General features: G+C 33.7%; 6 protein-coding genes across 8 annotated transcripts; 3 read left to right on the top strand and 3 right to left on the bottom strand.

Annotated features, from left to right (window-relative positions):
• The first annotated feature begins 1,577 nt into the window (after positions 1 to 1,577).
• Positions 1,578 to 2,442, top strand: LOC123223193 (zinc finger protein 10-like). The gene has a single exon (XM_044646288.1). It carries the CDS (start codon positions 1,728 to 1,730, stop codon positions 2,298 to 2,300), a length of 573 nt encoding a protein of 190 aa, XP_044502223.1. The 5' UTR covers positions 1,578 to 1,727; the 3' UTR covers positions 2,301 to 2,442.
• Positions 2,443 to 2,824: 382 nt separating this feature from the next.
• Positions 2,825 to 3,865, top strand: LOC123224220. The gene has a single exon (XM_044647824.1). The coding sequence runs from the start codon at positions 3,087 to 3,089 to the stop codon at positions 3,408 to 3,410; it is 324 nt and encodes a 107-aa protein (XP_044503759.1). The 5' UTR covers positions 2,825 to 3,086; the 3' UTR covers positions 3,411 to 3,865.
• Positions 3,866 to 5,061: 1,196 nt separating this feature from the next.
• LOC123223377 lies at positions 5,062 to 5,643 on the bottom strand. The gene has a single exon (XM_044646536.1). The coding sequence runs from the start codon at positions 5,641 to 5,643 to the stop codon at positions 5,062 to 5,064; it is 582 nt and encodes a 193-aa protein (XP_044502471.1).
• A 2,656-nt stretch (positions 5,644 to 8,299) lies between these two features.
• LOC123223376 lies at positions 8,300 to 8,818 on the top strand. Its single transcript, XM_044646535.1, has one exon. It carries the CDS (start codon positions 8,300 to 8,302, stop codon positions 8,816 to 8,818), a length of 519 nt encoding a protein of 172 aa, XP_044502470.1.
• A 105-nt stretch (positions 8,819 to 8,923) lies between these two features.
• LOC123223099 (CTP synthase-like) lies at positions 8,924 to 16,613 on the bottom strand. 3 transcript variants are annotated; one of them, XM_044646168.1, is made up of 24 exons: positions 16,196 to 16,609; positions 15,772 to 15,851; positions 15,533 to 15,619; positions 15,389 to 15,439; positions 15,173 to 15,290; positions 15,032 to 15,088; positions 14,605 to 14,669; positions 13,885 to 13,968; positions 13,615 to 13,665; positions 13,465 to 13,527; positions 13,318 to 13,364; positions 12,915 to 12,984; positions 12,705 to 12,767; positions 12,498 to 12,587; positions 12,362 to 12,400; positions 11,893 to 12,042; positions 11,729 to 11,806; positions 11,546 to 11,631; positions 11,216 to 11,264; positions 11,035 to 11,115; positions 10,674 to 10,767; positions 10,481 to 10,540; positions 10,071 to 10,189; positions 8,924 to 9,220 (listed from the first exon to the last, which is right to left on the bottom strand). In XM_044646168.1, the coding sequence occupies exons 1-23, from the start codon at positions 16,311 to 16,313 to the stop codon at positions 10,125 to 10,127; spliced, it is 1,746 nt and encodes a 581-aa protein (XP_044502103.1). In that variant the 5' UTR covers positions 16,314 to 16,609; the 3' UTR covers positions 8,924 to 9,220; positions 10,071 to 10,124. The 3 variants fall into 3 exon arrangements, with proteins under 3 accessions (XP_044502103.1, XP_044502106.1, XP_044502105.1); XM_044646171.1 differs by lacking the exon at positions 13,885 to 13,968 and having other exon boundaries at positions 16,196 to 16,613; XM_044646170.1 differs by lacking the exon at positions 10,481 to 10,540 and having other exon boundaries at positions 16,196 to 16,595.
• A 1,568-nt stretch (positions 16,614 to 18,181) lies between these two features.
• On the bottom strand, positions 18,182 to 19,024 carry LOC123223101 (ribosomal protein S14, mitochondrial-like). The gene is made up of 2 exons (XM_044646173.1): positions 18,864 to 19,024; positions 18,182 to 18,790 (listed from the first exon to the last, which is right to left on the bottom strand). Exons 1-2 carry the CDS (start codon positions 18,935 to 18,937, stop codon positions 18,472 to 18,474), a joined length of 393 nt encoding a protein of 130 aa, XP_044502108.1. The 5' UTR covers positions 18,938 to 19,024; the 3' UTR covers positions 18,182 to 18,471.
• Positions 19,025 to 19,259: the final 235 nt, after the last annotated feature.

Below are 19,259 nucleotides of genomic sequence, written 5' to 3'. Positions count from 1 at the left end.
ATTTTTGTTAATATTGTCATTAAATATAAGGCCAAAACTATTATTTAACAATAATATTAAAAAATATGTATCTTATTTTCTCTTTCAAGTTTTAAAAATTAACATTTCACCCCAAACTCTAACTTTGAAAAGTGACTTTTTTCTCTCAAATCCTTAAGTTTTTTTTTCACCCCTTTCTCGAACCACCATCGATCATTTGTGGCCAAAGGCCTCAAACTTTGTTTATTAAACAACAAATGTCATCCAAATCTAGACGCTTGTTGCCCAATTTGGATGATGGAGTGTCATCCATTTTGGACAATGTTTGTCATCCAGAGATCTAGATGACACGAACGTCTAGATCTAAATGATAGTCGTTATCCTTGAATAACAATAACACCTTCATCCACTATAGGGTTGTCGTTCGTCAAAGGAAGTAACCAAATTTCAAGTTTGGTTTTCAATAGAAAAAATGAATTTTTTAAAACTTTATTTTGAGAAAAAATGGTTAATTTTTTTAATCAAAAGAAAAAAATGAGATATAATTTTATTTATTTTAATATCATTAATAAAACAATTATTTTATCTCTTAATATTAATAAAAGAATTATAAATATATTCTGAAGAATTAAAATTTGGATAGATATAGTTGTATGTATATCATTTCACTAAAGGGGTGCGAAGGAACGGAAAGAGTGCTTTGGCCAAAAGAAAATTAAAAATTAAAAATACAATAACAGAAGATGCCAAATCCTTGAATCATTGACGCGTAGACTCGTAAGTTGCAACCCACTACTCAAGTCTCTATCTATCTACGTTTCCATTTTGTCAATATGAACTTCGCAATCACTTCATTAATTGTTCAGTGAATTTGGAGTTCTAAAGACAAAAAGGGCTCTGTCCTATTGGCTAAAGGCGAGGAACTTACGCCAGATTCAATGCAGAGGGACGGGAGCCGAAACCTAGCCTTCTCACTGAGTGGTTTGGTTTACTTTCACTTTTACCTCTATCCCAACCCATATCTTAGTTCATATTCTGAAAGATCTGACCGTAGTAATTCAGCTAATACTGACACTGACAAGATAAATTATTTACCTTACAACCTTGTTGATGGCTGCCACTCAGCTGCTTTCTTATTGCAAGAGTATAAAATTATCATTGACTTTTCCATGGCCCTCTAAGAAACTTGTACCTTAGTGCTCCGTAATTGAATTTACAGACGGTAAATCTCTGGGTTTTACCATGATTCTTTATGCCATGAATGGCAGAACCCTGGTCCCCGGACAAGACAACCTTAGGATGAGCATTATCTCGTGCCTAGCTACACTTGTAGACAATGAACAATGACCCACCACAATGCCGAGGCGAGGCCCCTTTTTTCTCGGGCTCTTTTTTCGTAGTTTCATCAATATGAAGATCCTTAGAATCCGTTTCCACCAATGAAATATATTTTAGAATATCATATAGTATTACAAACAGTGTCAAAACAAGTGTTTATCCGACCTAGAGCTAGCTAGCAATATTATTTTGCAACCCTACTTTCACTTGGGAATCGTACTACTGACCAGCGACTTTTTTGTCACATGATTAGCAAGGTTAACAGTAGAAAATTATGGGGATCCATTACTTTTTACTGCTCATCGTCATGGCCAAGGCTGAAACAGAAGAGAGATTAACCCAGTTCCCTATAAATACATGCAATTTCATTCCAAACATCACAACCAATTCTCTAGCAAATTCATAATTCAATGGGAGAGAGATCGATTGCATCCAACATTGGACCAGATAAACATTCTGATGATAAACCAGCTTCAGCACTAAAGCTATTCGGATTTCCATTAACTGAGCAAGATGAAAATCTTGAGAGAACATTAATTGGTGAAGGTAGAAAGTTCCAGTGTCATTTTTGCCGCAGAGTGTTTGCTAATTCTCAAGCGCTAGGGGGTCATCAAAATGCGCACAAAAGGGAGCGTCAAAGAGCAAAATCACGAGCCCAGTTTCATGATCAACGGTTCACAGCAGGTGCTGCACCACCTCTTCTCAGCTCACATGCAGTGCGATCAGCAGCCCCCATTTATCAAGGACAGTTTATCAGCAATTTTGGCACTGCTGCTACAAATGGATCACGGCCTATATATTATTATACATCTCGCCCCTTGTTGCTTCCTTCGTCGCCTTCTCAGTTAATCCCTTCTCGAATTTTTATCGCCCAGCCTATGCATGCTGCAACTTCGTTTACTGAATTTTCTGGTAAACTACCTGAGGGAGTGGGAGGAGACAGAGGCGTTGATCTCCATCTTAAACTTTCTTCCTCTGGTTGATTTTTCATATAACTTAATTAAGATAAACTATGCTTGTCATGCATAGAACCACATGTATTACTTCTTTTTGGCAAGTTTTGCTAGTGTTTGTCTCTCTCTTTTCTGTAACATCCTGTGAGGAAATTAAGCTGTGATTTTGAAATTTGAAGGCATTAAGCGATGGTCAGATATTGTTTGTACCGTTGTATCATTAATTCCCCTCTGCCATTTATTTATATACATATATAGAGACTTTAACAGTAAACAATAGAGCCACTGATTTAATATTCATGAGCTGTGACAGTTGCGCGAATTACCCTGGAAATTTGACTGGTCATGTGATTTAATTACCAAATCAAGCTAAAATTTAACTTTAATGTAAGAGCAATATCAATATCAATGGCGGATTACGGTACCAAAGGATAAGCTCAAAAAAGAAATTACTGGTAAATTAATGTAATTAAGAGACATCCTAATAATTATAAAGTGAAGCAACTTTGCAGCCAGCCATGTATGGGGAACATCGAGGCTGTCCGTAACACAAAACATTTCATTACATTACAGCTAAATAATTTTTTTTATTCCAAAATTTAAAGGAAATCATCGAGTGTAGAAAACCACCAGCATACGAGACAACTCATTGCTATACTTTTTTGTTCTTTTTCCAATTTTACCCTTCGCCCTAACCTCAGTTGAGTTGAGTCCTAAGATCACATTTATAAACCCCAAATATATAGATAGTGTAAACACTTCTCGTCTCTGATCTCACAGTCTTTCCCTCTCAATTAAGAGAATCTTTTAATTTAAATGGACGGATTCGGGTCGGGTCAGGCGTCATACGGAGGTGATCGGAGACTGGAGATTGTTAGCGGAAGAGGCTTTGGGAGTGCATTTGGAGCCAAGCAGATTTATATGACTCGGTCCCACTCACCACCGATTCCGCCGCGGGTGACACGGCCGGGTAATAGTGCGTCTGTAAAACCGTGGGGCTTTAGCGATCCTGAGATGAAGAGAAAGAAGAGGATTGCCAAGTATAAGGTTTACACGGTTGAAGGTAAAGTTAAGGCTTCTTTAAGAAAGGGGTTTCGTTGGATCAAGAACAAGTGCTGCCAGATCGTCCACGGGTACTAGCTTTCTTTCGGTGGAAACTTTTCTATGTTTCTTTTCTTAAATTTGAAATTCGATTATTTATTTTCTTTGTGCGCTTTGGAGTTCTTTCGATTTGATTTCAAATTACAAAAGTGAGGTTGCAGATAAATGGTTTTTGGACAGAATTTCGTATTGAAAAATACTGCATAACAAATTAATTCAAGATTATTGTATTTGAATGTGTTAATTCAATTTTTAGTTTTATTCTTTCATTTATATCATAAATTTGTATAAATGCATTAATCTTTGATTGAAATTTCTACTCTCCAAACTCCAAAGCTGCATTATTACGATGTTTCTCTTTTATCGCCACTCCTGTAGTAAAGTGATGGCCCAATAGGCCTACCTTAAAGTGTCTACTACTTTCGGTTTCAAATGGTGTCCTGGTCTAGTTGTAATAAAACGCCTCGAGCAACTAAAGTTTTACAATTTCTACATGATACTCTTGATTGGCAGTAAAATGTTTCTGAGATGGCTAACAGAAAATAAAGGCCAAAAACCCATATCCTACCTAAGTTTTAATATAATAATAATATATATTTATAAGATTTAAAAAACTTAAAATTTTATTTATGAATCAATTATTGTTAAAATTTCCTGACTATAGATAAAATCGTTATTTTATTAATAATATTAAAAATTATATTATTTTATTTTATTTTTTATCTTGGATTTTAAAAACTCATATTTCATCCCTAGTCTTAATTTTTAAAATAACTTTTCCTTTCCGAATCCTTAAGGTTTGTTGCAAAATCCAATGATGATAACGATGGCCACCATAGTCTCTATCTTTAGCCCGACAAAAGAGGGAGATGACCAACAATGTCAACGGATTGTTTTCCTCTTTTCCTCAATGGAAAGATGAGATAGATTCGTCTTCATCTCTTTTTCATCTGTCGTGTCTCTTCCTCATCAATGTTGTTAACTATCTCTCTCCTCTATCGAGTTAAAGGTGGACAGTAGCAGTCACCGTCACTATTATTGTCATCGAAGTTTGTAGCAGATTTAGAGGGGAAAATTTACTTTTTAAAGTTAAAGCTGAAGGGCGAATGCAAGTTTTTAAAATTTAGAAGGGAAATAAGATAAAATTATATATTTTTTAATATTATTAGCAAAATAACGATTTTACTTTAAGTACTAATTAAAAATTTTAATAACAGTTTGTTTATAGGTGAGTCTTTAAATTTTTCAAAGTATACAGATGTAATTGTGACAACGTATCAACACTTGGGTGGGAATAAGTCCTTTGGCCGAAAATAAACAGTACATATTAGAATTCAAAAGAAAAAAATTCTTAATTAATTAATGGACATACATAAAGTCAATCCCAAGTCTTCCTCCATCTCTGCTGCATTATACTCTTTGCCTTAAGTGATTTGAGAAAGTCTTGTTTTGGGTAAAACTAATGCACTGTATCATATGTTTAACTTATTCTATTAAAGTCAATTCAACAAATCTAAGCATCGATTTCAATTACAAATATAAAACAAATAAAAAAAAAAAGAAATCTGAAATATTAGTTGACTTATCAAGATAAATTGACGTACGAGATTAGTTGATTTAACTTAAGTCGCTTCATTACACCTGACTTGATCGTGATTTAAAACCCATCGATTTCCTTAGCCTCAGCATCTTATGACGTGCACCCGAGTTCCTTCTTGTAAGTATTCTTATAGTGGGCGTTTTGAATCCTCATTTGTTCATAAAATTGAGCAATAAACTCCTCCGCCTTGACATCAATCATCTCGTCACCACCCTTATCATCGTTTTCTTTGTTGTCAGTGGTCATAACAAGCTTTTGCAGATCCTGAGCAGAAGCGTATTGGCTCATGCCGTCATCAGGCTCGGAAGATTGAGTCAATGTCTTTGCTGAAGTTACTGGCGATAAAGGAGGCGTCAACAAATCCTTAAATCCTTCCATCATTGGCAAAGTCATAGGAATTTCATGGGAAGGTGGCGGACACTGGCTGCTTCTGGCATGTAATGGACGCATGGACGCCAAAACTTCTGTCCACGGACCCTTGGAAGGCACATCGATTTGCATAGATTTTTTCGATTTGTCAGATTTACGACGAATCATGTACAATGCTACCCTCACAAAATGCATTACACCTAGCCTTTTCTTCTGGATCTTATTAGTTGACCCTTGGTCGTTGACCATCTTGTTCTTGCCATTTCTGATGGTGACAACGTTGCTGCTTGACATATGTTCCATTAGGTGGGGAAGACCTGAAAGGTTTCTTCTTATTATTATTAATTCGTATTGGGGTGTGCTGTACATATATGGAGAGCTCTTAAATTAGTGTGTCGTACTAGAAAAACACAACACAGCCAACGAGGCACAGTTACAACTTACAATGGATTCAGCTCAGCTGGTAGAGGCGGTGGCATAATCGTAATAAGAAGAAACATTGGAGGTAACGTGGTAGGAAGTAAGGTAGAAGCAGAACGTCGTGCGTTGTTCTAGGCAAAGGAATAGGTTGAGGGGGTAACCAAAAGGTCAATGTGATGTAACGGCTGTCGTTAATTCGATTTGTAAGTTCGCGTGCGTATCAGTTCAATGATTGAATTGGTCAGCATCAACAGCTTTGCATGTGCACCGTATTCTAGAATTTCTATTAAGTAAATTACATATTCTCACCCAAGGTTTGGGCCCATAGCTTTTTTCCATTAAATTAAATTTTGTTTTTAAAATATTTATTTTATAAAAATAAAATAATAATTTATTAACTAAAAAAAATTTTAAAATTAAAAATATTTTTTTAATAATTATATTTAAATATTTTAAATATAACAGTTTTTAAGCTAAAAATATTTAAAAATTTATAAATCAATATTTAAAATGTTTTTAAAACCCTAACATCAACATTACTTTCTCACTTTGGTTAAAATCTTATCATTGTCATCTCCAAAATTTAAAATATTACAGTGACATTCAATCTATACAGAAATGTGAACAATATTTTGGGATTTAAATGCAAATTTTAAAATTTTTAAGGAGTAAATAGACATTTCTTATTCCTTGTTTAAGGAATTACCTATTTTTACTGTGTATTTGGAAAATATTATTATGATCTAAATAGTTGTAATATGATATTTAAACATTTTATTTATTATGTTTTATTCAATTTTTTTAAATAAAAATATATTTTTTTATATTATTAAAAGACATATTAAAATTTTAAAAATATTCTCAAACCATTTTTTAAATCTTAAAACCCTTTTATAATTTTATTAACACTTATAATATTTTCAAAGATTATTTAACTATTTAAATATATAATTATACGTTATAATATCTTTAATTAATTTTTATTAATTTTGAGTTTTATAATAATTTAAAAAATTAAATAATAATTATAAAATGACCTGTTATCGTATTTAATTTTGGACATAAAAAAGTTATTTATATTATATTGAGGTAAAAACCTGTTTTAAGGTCATAAAAGTCTTTTTTATTTTTACAGCACTGAAACATGCATCCGTAAAAGGGGCGGAGCCAGTTAAGATCCAGGTGGGCACCCGGCCCCTTCCCGAAAATTTGACCCTCAATTCTTTAAATATATTATTCAATTGCTCACTCAAATAATTAAATATAAAAATATTACAATCTAAATGAAAAATTAAATTATAAATAAAAAATATTATGTACAAATTTAATACTCCAAAAAAATTATATATAAAATTTAAATAATAAATTATATATAATATTATTAAAGTTTTGATATAGAACATTTTATAAATCAACTACAAAATCAAATAAATTTAAGAGATTTAGATCCAAATTTTTCACTTTAAAAACCCATGTTTTAGTTATCCGAACCATCTTGTAGGGGCATGTTTCCACTTTTAAAAGCCAATGTTGTTTTGTTTAATTTGAAAATAATCTAAACTATAACTCAAATTAAAAATTATTTTTAAAAAATTTGTTAATCAAAACCATAATTTTTAAATAATTTTGTCTATTTTTTTTGTTTGAACCAAATCGTACACCTTTTTCCCAAATTTTATCATCTAAGCTGTCTCATTTTAACTTTACTTAATTGATTGTTTTATTTTTGTTACAAGTGAACCAGATTCAGTTCAATTTTAAAGCAAAGTCGGCTGATGACCCCCAATTCATTGACCTAATTGTGTAAAGTTGCGAATTTTGTGCTTGTTTATAAAAAGATTTACATCGGGAATATTATAACTAAAAAATAATAAAATTATATGTATAATTTATATAAATAATTTTATATATAAATAATGATATATTACTATAAGATTAGATATTATTTATTTTTAATTTTTAATAATTTAATAATATGATGATATATTATTATTTATATATATAATATTATTTATTAAAAAATAAAGACGAAATTTATAATTCAGTGATTAGTTTAGTAAAACACGGTTTGGAGTATGATTCAAACATTAATCAAGAGCTTAGGATTCTCTTTTGCTTCACAACTAATCTTTACTTGTGCAGACTTACAAGCTAAATCTGAAAAAACAAAACCCAACTGAAGGTATCCTGACTTTATGTTCACATTTAGCATATGACCACAATGACCTCAGGCTTCCAGAACGACTTACACACATAATTACTCCTGCAAGGGTAGATTTGGAAACAATAGAATTCCAACGTGATTTTCCCGTGTACAGGTACAACCGGAAACCAGCAGGCTGCACCGCCCACACTTTCTCTCTCCGCGTATTATCAGAATTTATTCGTATTAAGTAGCTTCACGCTCTGCATCATTACCATCACTGCAAAATTAAACACCAATCATCTTTTAAGCTTTGTTCTTTCTTCTCGAAATTACAGCTACAAATTCAAACTTTTTTCAGCTTAGTTCTGCTTATTTGCAACTATCACTAAGAAGATGCCGAAGAAAAATGGTGATGTTTCTCGTAGAGCATGGAACTTGTTACGTGCAGCATTGTTATGGGCAAGAAAAGGGGGATTGTTTAAGAGACGTTTGATGATGGAACTACGTGTGCTTCCAAAATTCATCAGAAGTTTAGGTCACAATACTCCACCAGACCAAATTTATTATGGAGAGCGGGAGCTTTCCTTTGACAAGACACCCATTTTCAAAGTGAAGATGCATCGTCTAGCTTCCATGAGATTTCTTATTCCTTGCATAGACCCGCCAGTTGACTTTGATTATGATTTTGATCTTGATGATGATGATGAAGATGGAGATGGTTACGATTATGGAAGAAAGAGTTACTTGGAAAATGAAGAACAAGTAGTAGAAGAAGAGAAAATTCCATTAGAGGAACAAGGAATTGATCTGAGAGCGGAGGAGTTCATAGCTAAGTTTTATGAACAAATCAAAATGCAAAGACAGATTTCATATTTGGAGTACAATGAGAGCCTAAATAAAACCACAACTTGAGTTCACCATCTGTTTCTTCTAGTAATTTGTTCATTATTTCGTCATTTTGTAGATAAAAGCTTTTATTGTGCTCAACTGTTTACAAATAAACCATTTATGTATGTATTTTCAAGAGAGTGAATATATAATTCATTAAATTATTTAATTTCAGAGTTAATCAATTTGCACTTGGCAAGAGGGTTGAACATCACATAACACATTCTTACAACTTTTTTCCCGCCCCGGACGAAAATCAATCGAAAACGGGAACAAAATTCTGAAATTGAAATACAAAAGAGTAACTAAAGTACAACAAAATTTTCTTAAACACACCCCAATTCTTCATACTGGGAGTGTGGCTTGCATATGATATCTAAATGAAGGATGGATAGGGAAGAAAAATTCAAAGCACTGTATCACAACCTGCACATAAAAAGAAAATAAAATAAAAAAGAAATCGGAGCTTTGCGCTGAAATGGTGCATGGTAAGTTTGCTTCTAAATGCAACTACATAGAAGAATCAACATCCATGAACATTAATCCACTATAAAACATGCACCTCTTTGAGCTTATCAACATAAAATACGTTCTGAATACAGATGACACGATTCTAATAAAAGAACTGGGCATCGCCCTGAGACTTACAAGCCTCAGTTGCATCCCTGCTAATTTATGTGCAAGGAAACACACTCTAGATTTATGAATTACCAACCCACACATCACTAATTCTAATGATGATCAATCATATTATTAGGGTTTGAAGTGTAAGATGTTTCAAACCAAATGCTTAAGCAAAATGTTAGGAATATATTTGAGCTAAACTCGCTTGAGCTCAACAAATTTTACTAACTTTAATAAATTATTTTTAGAAAATATTTTTTCAAATTTATACTTTCTAATAATAAAAAACATGGAACATTAGATTGTAATGAAAAAGGAAAAAAATAAGTTTATTTATAATAAATAAAACGAGTAAAATACATCTAAGTTATTTGAAAGTTTTTGGAATTTGGTTGAAAGCTTATTTAATCTACTAACTTTCGGATTATAACTTTAATAATCTAAAAATATGTTTATAATCCACAATTAAATTAATTACATAAACTATCCTAAACATGTCATAATTGATTATTTAATCTGATAATCCAATATTCTAGATTAAATAAACTATACTAAACAGGCACTAAATTAAGCCTAACTTATATTTTGTATGAAAGAAGGCAAGAAATGCTAAGAATTCCTCAGATTGTTTGTTCCTTCAGAACTGGCTTACCTATTAACTGTAAGAACATGATGTAGAAACCTCTAGATAGTAAAAAGTTGCAGATCAACTTCCGTTCTGATGTGTATTAAGATAGGCTTCCAACTGCTTTGTTGCCGCCAATATCAAACCTGCAATTGCAACGGCATTTTGTTAACTGGATGTAGATATTTACACTGCCCTACATAGCCTCCCATATAAAAGCACAGGTCAACACGTCTACTTCAACTACCACCCTGTTCTCTTTTAAATGCTATCAATAAAATAAACCGGTTATCTTCAATAATCTTTTGATTAAAAGTTAGTGAAAGAATGGTCCCAAATGTTAAGACATATTATTACACTATTTTCGCTCAAAATTATTCTTTATAAATATCTCCTATTTTTAAAGGGAAAGACTAGCGAAAGAATTAGAAGAAAACCAATGCTTCCAACCACACAAGGGAGATAACCTTCACAGTCTCCCTTGATCCTTCCTTTATCTACAAAAATGAAATATAAGATTAACCCAACGATACTGTGATGAATTCTGTACACCATGGAATACAATGTGGGTTCTAGGAGAGGATATAAAATAGAATGGAGAAGAAGGCTCATACATAGAATAATAAGTACCTAAAAACAGAGGAGATGGCCTCCCAGGTCGTGATTTGAACTCTGGATGGAACTGAACTCCTACATAATATGGATGACCTGGAAGCTCCAAAATCTGCAGAAATGAACAGAAGAACAGAACTTCAAAATTGAATAATTTGGGTTAAGCACAAACTAACTTCTCAATCTAGCAAACAAAACCAACAAAATATGCCCAAGCTCATTAACCCTCAATGCATGTGAAGGGGATGGCACCAATAAAAATGAATATTAGTTATCAAAGGCAATCACAGTTTAAATATTATGACTGATTCAACTTCGTCATATCACAAACATGTTTCAGGTTTAGCCTGGATTTTTATCACCAGAGAAGAATACCCACCTCCATTCGTTTTCCAGTTTCATCCTTCCCTACAAATTTTAGGCCAGCTTCTTCAAGAAACCCAACTACCTCTGGGTTCACCTGCGGCAAACAGGACCAAAGCATCATAGTGCAAACCAGAAATTATGCACACAGTACACCAAACAGCTTTGCCCCTTTAAGAGTGGATTTTAAAACTGACCTCATATCTGTGGCGATGCCGTTCATTCACATATTCTGGATTAGAATACCTAGCAAGCAAGAGAAACTACAGTGGGCATGCATAGCAGTAAATGAGAACACATCGAACTATCCTCTTTGGATAGCAAGTTACTGACTGATAAGCAGCAAAAATGGATGACAAGACTATCCTAGTGGCCTAAGGTCCACCACATGGGTTCCCTAAGGTCCAGTAATGGCTCCAGCATGCATTGATGTAGTGTAATAAAGAAATATGGAAAAGAATGAATGGTAAAATTCTATATTGCATTAAAGCAAACTTCCTGAAATTGGAAAGTAGCAAATCACATACAATTTTGAAGAAATGCAATCATGGGTCTGAAATAGCGTTTTTCGAGAACCTAGTCTCATTGTGCTTCCCATATGAGTTCTCGAACCCTGCATATGGATACAAAACAATAGATAATATAGTTTGTGAGGTAAGTGTAACATATCACAATAAATAGAAAAATTAGGTGAGCAGTAGAATTCCAACCTCAGGCATGAAAATAACAACATGATCTGGACTCTGGGTATCAAACTCTGCACTGTTTGCCCTTTCTAAACCCAGAACCTAGAAACAATTAACTAGAGGCAATCAGAGAATGGCTACCAAATGATCTAAAAATGAACAGTGAACAGAAAAATCAAACCACTCACAGATCTAGCAAACTCAATTACAGAAATCTGCATGCCCAAGCATATCCCAAGATAGGGTATATTATTCTCTCTAGCATACTTTGCAGCCAATATCATTCCTCGCACACCACGATCTCCAAATCCTCCAGGAACTAAGACACATTCTGCATTCTGCAACAAATGGTTACCACTATTAGTATAAAATACATAAATACTTCAAGATCTTTTCTAAGACCATTACACAAATAAAATTATATTGGGGAGATTCTTTGTCTAAAAAAATTATTAAAAAATGAAAAAAAAGCTAGAACAGCTCAGAAATCTGAATGTCAGTGTGCGTAAAGCTCACTACAAAAGTGATCAACAAATCCAAATATGGCACCATTTTGGGAATTCGACAGAGTCATTCTGGTTGGTCTTAAAATATATAATCTGATCAGAATTAAGCTGAATAAGATAAGCAAAGAAATAAAATTGCCATAAGGCTTACCCTCAAAGTCTCCCAAGCAGTAGCATGTGCTTCAGGTGTCTGCAAATGCAGACAAAAGAATTATACAAGTTTATATTATTTAAAAAATATACAAGAACAAAAGATCAACATGAATGCAAATGGTACTGTTTAGTACCAAGTTTGCACTATCATCTTCAAGATCAGAAGCTGCAATCCATTCAATTGATGGCTTCAGGGAACATGCAATGCAGGCATGCAGAAGGGCCTGCACTCATAAGCATAGCCATAAGAAAGTTTGTTATGTGTAGACTATACACTAAGCAACCTAACCAGACTACCTAGCTCAAAGTTAAAAGCAAAGTTAAAAATATAAAAAGCATACCTTCACAACAGACAGATACGAGTCTGCAAGGCCAACATACTTTCCAACCATAGCAATCCTCACCTGTCATAACAGCATGTTTTTGTCTCAAGTACAAGAGAAGAATATTCAATATAAGGATTACAAGCTAACCATATACATTATAACATATATGGATAAGGTTGCCTTCAGGCTAAAAAATGATTAAGTTATAAATAAAGTATTACTAACAGAATTGGTGATATTGTCAAAAGTCTCGGCCATCTTTGTCCAAGCTTGTAAATCTGGAGGTGCAGCAATGCTGAAACGGGTAATTGAATCTGTTAGTAAACAAATCAACTGTGCTGCCTTGAGTGTCTAGTTTTCCCAAAATAGCAATGTCTTGCTCTTTAAATATTTAATTAAGTTTGATTGGTGGCAACCCAAACATGGAAACTAATTACAGATATAATCAATGCACCAACCCATGTTTGTGTATGAACAGGCACAAAAAACAGATAGAAAAGTTGTTAGACAGCATCACATAGATTGCTTCCCTTAGATTCATTTCTCTGAAAACTTCTGAGGTCAGTAAAGGCTCTGATCTGAAAATTAATGTCTTATCATAGAGAAAAAAGTTGAAACAAACACTGACCTGAGCAAATTTAGCTGTTGTAGAATTGAATGATGAGCATTTTGATTCTGAAAAAAATACCCATATCAAAAATATTAATTGGATGTTGATAAAACAAACAGGAAACAATTAGTTTAGGAGGAACCATAGAAGAGTCAGTAAACGCACTCGAAGTAAGAGAGGAATGTGCCAAATGTTTGGAACATCATGAATATTGAGAATATTAGCAATCTGGGAGAAACCATAAAATATAAGATGACAAATCAATTAAACAGAATCTGATCAAAAGTCAAAGAAACAAACTTCAACACAATTTACCGGGACATGGCAGAACTGAGAAAGTTTCTCCTTTGTATTTGCCAACAAAGGCTGCAATAGGATAGCCAATTAAAGAAATTTCAAGTGTTAACCATCGTTTTAACTATTGAGACGATTTGGATTAGAACACATAAAATTTAAATCATATTATCCCAACCAATAATTAGGTAGCACAATAATTTGGTGCATCTAAACCACAATAAAGCAAACGGTTGTTATCAATATAAAACATCACATGCATGTGGGTAACAGACAAGGAAAGAGATGAACCTGGGCAGAGCGACATGCCAACAAATGAGGTGTCAACCCTAATGCTCTCAATTCCCTAACACTGTGCTGTGTAGGCTTAGTTTTCTAATGAAAAAAATGTGACAGAGAAAAATTAAAGAGAATAAAGCAAGAATGAGAGAATAATGAGCCAAATACTGAAAAAAGAAACAATTTCAAGGCAAATATATAATGAATTTCAAGTAATATTATAAACAATAGGACAATATGAACAAAGAAAATATTGTGGTATGAACTTTGGAAGAACCATACTTAAAAAACTAGCTGTTGAAATTGAAAAGTCCAAAGTCATATAAAATCCACACCAGAAGCTCATATTTTCCAATGTAGGATCCAAGTCTCATACTTTGTACTTGAGATCCTAACATACCATCACGCTCTGCAGCCCCGGCGCCCACGTAGGCTAATTATGTGCTAGCTTCCGACTAGCCTGAGGTGAACACTACAATGTTGGTGTTATCATCTGCGCCGCACGATTGCAACTGAGAGACATGATGGTGGCTTTGATACCAAATGATATGAACCTTGGAAAAACCACACCTCAAAAGCTAGTTATTGAGATTGGATAACCCAAAACCATATAAATCTCACTCTAGAAGCTCGTACTTCTTGATATGGGATCCAAATCTCATACCTTGTACTTGAGATCCTAATATATTGCATATCTCATATAAATGTTTGCAGAAAATTATGGAGTATTACTTGCTCGCCAACGACACCCAGCACAGGTATTAGGCTCACGTGAATGAGACAAAAGTTATCTGGACCTGAGGGAATAGAAAGTTAAAGTAAGAAAACACTGCAAAATATGTTGGAGATTATAACCCAGTGCATATGAAAAGCACATGATTGCACATCAAAGAAATAATTTCTGAGTTTCCATTAAATTGGTGAACAGTAAAATATTGCATTAATACATCTAAAAAATTGGAAAGATTCATCTATGTGGCACAAAATCATCCACATATAATGATAACCCAATTATTAAACCATTCAATCAAAATCAATTATACCATCATGTAAATAATACATCATATTTCATTAGACTTCTTAAAAATGTACAGGACATAATTAAGTGTCTATATGAATCTAAATAACACATAAATTTATCATAATAAGCGCAACTTACCAACTGAAAAAGATAGCTGTCGCAAAGCCTCAATGAATGGCATTGATTCAATGTCCCCTGGAAAAAACAAGTGTCAACCAAAACAAGAAATCACCAATTTTTTGTGCACCATAAGTCTCTTTTGTATCAGGAAACTCTTACCAACAGTTCCCCCCAACTCAATCACACAAACATCTGCCGGTCCCTCTTTACCATCCACAGGAATAGCAGCAACAGACTCAATCCAATTCTTGACGGCGTCTGTGATGTGTGGAACCACCTGGAATCCACCCAAGAGTGGCAAAAATCTAAGTCACCAGTGTTTTTTTAATACAATTAAAATATAAGAAAAACATTTTTCAGCATAAGAAGCATTACCTGAACTGTCTTTCCAAGATAATCACCTCTGCGTTCCTTCTCAAGGACAGACTGATTTAAAGTGAAGAAGATTGGTTGTTTTTAGTAACACAAACAATTAAGTGGACTTCATACATTCTCATTTATATTTATAAATTCAAGCACCTGATATATCTTTCCAGTGGTGATGTTGTTATCTCTAGTAAGAGTAACATCCAGGAATCGTTCATAGTTACCCAAATCTAAATCCACCTATATAAAATAAATAAATAAATAAAGTGATAACTTGTAGCATACTGCTTGATATATTATATCCATAACTTCCGAAATTATCATGTATGCCAGAGTGTATACTATTAAAACTTCTTGACAAGTAAAATTTATATCGAAGGATAAGGGAAAACCTCTCCACCATCGTCAAGAACAAAAACTTCCCCATGTTCGAAGGGAGACATGGTACCAGCGTCCGTATTAAGGTAAGGATCTGCCAGAGATAAAAGATAGTTACAACAATTGACATGCAAAAAGAAAACTAAATAATGAACTTAAAACAAAAGGAATAGTTCCGATAAAGATTCCGGTTAAGGTTCAAAACAAGAAAAAAATTAGTGAGTTCATAGAAAAAGCAATTAAATAACTGAAAATGAAAGACAAACACAGACTTCCAATATGAAATGAAGCAAACTAAACCAACCTCGAGCACAAATATTAAATTTAGTAAAGCAACAACGCTTTCAAAAAAAAAAAAAAATCGGATTCCAACAAAAATTTTGCACAAAAATGATATCAGAAATTAAAAAAAAGAAAAGGAAGAGCAGAGAAGAGAACCAATTTTGATGGAAGTGACTCGAAGACCGCAGGCCTTGAGGACGACACCTATGCTGCTGGCTGTGACGCCTTTACCCAGACCACTCACTACTCCTCCTGTAACCAGGACGAACTTCATCTTCTGTATTTTGAGCTATTACAGTACTAGTCTCAAATGTATCTCTGTGGTTTGTAGACCAAGTGTTTATGCTTATGTGTTAGCGGGAAAAGATTAAAGAAGAAGATTGCACACGAGCCCCCTCCTTGGCTCCTGAAAAGGTCGCTTTTCGCTTTTAAACAAACCTAGAAAGAAAAATTTTGGAAGTTTTGGCTTTCAATCAACGCCGCCTTATAGATCAACTCTATGCTGCCACGTGAACATTTACAGCATCTGTCTTTTGGCTTTCTTTTGATTAGTCAAAACTCCTTTCTAATCTAGAATTAAAATTAAATTTATTTAATAAAGACTAAATATATGTTTTACTTTCAACCATAATCTTTTACTAATAAAAATTTTTTTATTGACCATAGGCATATTCTTACAAAAGATGCCCGCAACTTGTTGATATTTCTTTTGCCTTTTACTGGTTACGTCATTAGGATTCCGACATCATTGATTTATATGCTTCAACTGGCTCCACCCTTTTTTGATTCTTAAACGTGCATGGTGCTATCGCGGTAGAATAAACGAAGGTATTATCCCATGCATTTTCCTAAGACTGAATAAGCACTTTAATTGGCTGAAGAGATAATTATAAACAGCAGCTCAAGCTCAGGTGCATAACAGAAGAAAAGAGCATCCAAACCAGAACCCTTTGGAAACGGTAGAGAAAAATAGACTACCGTATGCGACTTTCATCCCGTGTAAGACACTCATTCACATCTCTCTACCCGGAAATGCACTTCTTAACGTAGCTATTAAGATTTCAAAACCAGCAGGGCCCAAAAGATAAATTTGAGTGACAAAAAATATGAAATCCTTAATTCGATAATATGGGATTGAGATCCATCACTTACATATCAAAATCAAACCCAAATTCGGTCGCTTTAGAAGAATAAAAATATTCAATTCTGAAAGGACTATCCAGCTGAAATACGGTTCCTTTAAAAGGATAAAAAGAGAAATCAAAACCTATAGCTGATTGAATCAGGCCTCCATAAAGTGGTTTATTGACTAGACAAAGAAATTTATCTATTACTTTTTCTTCACCAAGTTGCCTTGCCCAAATTCTCTTAATAATGAAGAAATTATAATGTTCATCAAATTATAGTAGGAACGTAATAAAGTAGTACGGCTTCCCCATTTGTTTATAATGGAAAATAACATAAACTTATCCAGTACCATGGTCTCACAGAGTTAGAGTCTCCATACTAGTTGCTTGATGAACAGCTTATCCCACACAAATCTTCGGATGATTTGTTAATTCCACACAAAAATATTACAAGCAAGAGGTTCCAGAAGAGAAACTGTCTAAAGCCATAAACAAAAAATTCTTATACCTCCAACACTGAAATTTTACATAATTCTTTGAAATTCATCAGTATCGGATTAAAAGAAAGGATCGAGAAAGTTTTGGGAAGGCCATATTTGTTCCTTCACTAACATATCCACCTAACTCTATTGCTAGCAATCTCCAGGTGATCGGGAAAAGTAGAACAATATCAAAGTTGGGACAGCCAAAGCAATCACAAAATAAAGGTAAAAATTCGGGGCTACACAGATGCATACATAAGTCATTACAGTAAAAGAATCATGGAACAAACTCAACTCTGACAATAATAACAGTAGACTGGCAAAATCTGTTGCTAAAGTGATTCCATACAATTGGAAGATAATTGTGTTCGCAGGCGGGAGCCATTCACAACATTAAGAATGAGAAACACAACAAGAGCGGAGCAACAAGACAAGATGAAGAAGAAAAAGGAGATTGACAATCACTGAGGAAATATGCAAAATGAAGAGGATTGCAATCAAATCTAGAAATTATTATAAACAAATGAAATTGATTTTACTTCCAAACTCATCTCTGATATTACTTAAAATCACAATTCATGTTCCATTTACCCGGAAAAAAAATCCCGACTCCGAGTAAAAATTTTAGTATGTGATACAATACTAATGGGTATTATGAAGCAACAAAAGTTAAAAGAGCCAAAATAGACAATAAAATCAAAAGTATGACAGCCCCAAAAACTCTATAAAGGGGCGAATTGAGATTATTGAATCAGATCTTTCAAAGTATAAGCCGACCATAAAAGGATTCTACCTTGCTTGCGAAAAAGCCGCAAACCTCAGTCTACCAAGAAGCCTTCTTGATGCCATTCAAAAGACCTTGGGATGCTAAACTACGAAAAACAATACGAGACATTCGAAATTTCTCGTATACGGCACGAGGTCGGCCAGTGAATATACAACGGTTTCTTACTCGTGTGAAGGAACTGTTTCTTGGCAACTGAGACAACTTACAGAGATATTTCTCTCGGATCTCAGAAGGAAGATCGGTATCTCTGTGAAGAGCTTTGTAAAGCTTTCGCTTCAATTCATATTTAGCAGAAAGCAATCTGCGTTTGTGGTCCTCTATATTTCGCTTCTCCGAAACCGTACTCATGCTCCTCCTGAATTCAAAAGCATATGAAGTTTTTCCTATACAGAAAAAAAAAAAAAAATACAGCGAAACTATGAAATTACCAGAAGTTCACGCACTGGGAAGTCATGCTGAAGATGTTTTGCCGGGCGAGAGCCATGGATGCAGACAGATTCATCTGTTGTCAGTGGGAGAGACGATTCGTCTCGGACGAATAGAGGAGCAGGGTTTTGCGATTATCTTAATTTGGATGACCGACTGTAACAGATCGATAGAAGCCCATCAAGTGGCCCAAGCCCAAAATAAAGCCTCGGCTTTTAATTTAAAAATAGAAAGACAGGGGAATATGGAAACTATAATTGAAAAAAGAAAAAAAAGGTTGTATTATGTATATAATTTTATATATAAATAATTATATATTATTATATAATTATATAAATAATAATTAAAAATTAAATAATATTTAATTATATAATAATATATTATTATTTACGTATGAA

The sequence above is a fragment of the Mangifera indica genome, chromosome 8 (assembly GCF_011075055.1).
Source record: "Mangifera indica cultivar Alphonso chromosome 8, CATAS_Mindica_2.1, whole genome shotgun sequence".
Lineage (NCBI taxonomy): Eukaryota > Viridiplantae > Streptophyta > Magnoliopsida > Sapindales > Anacardiaceae > Mangifera > Mangifera indica.
Note: the sequence above shows the minus strand (reverse complement) of the source record. Positions and strands in the feature narration are given on the sequence as shown.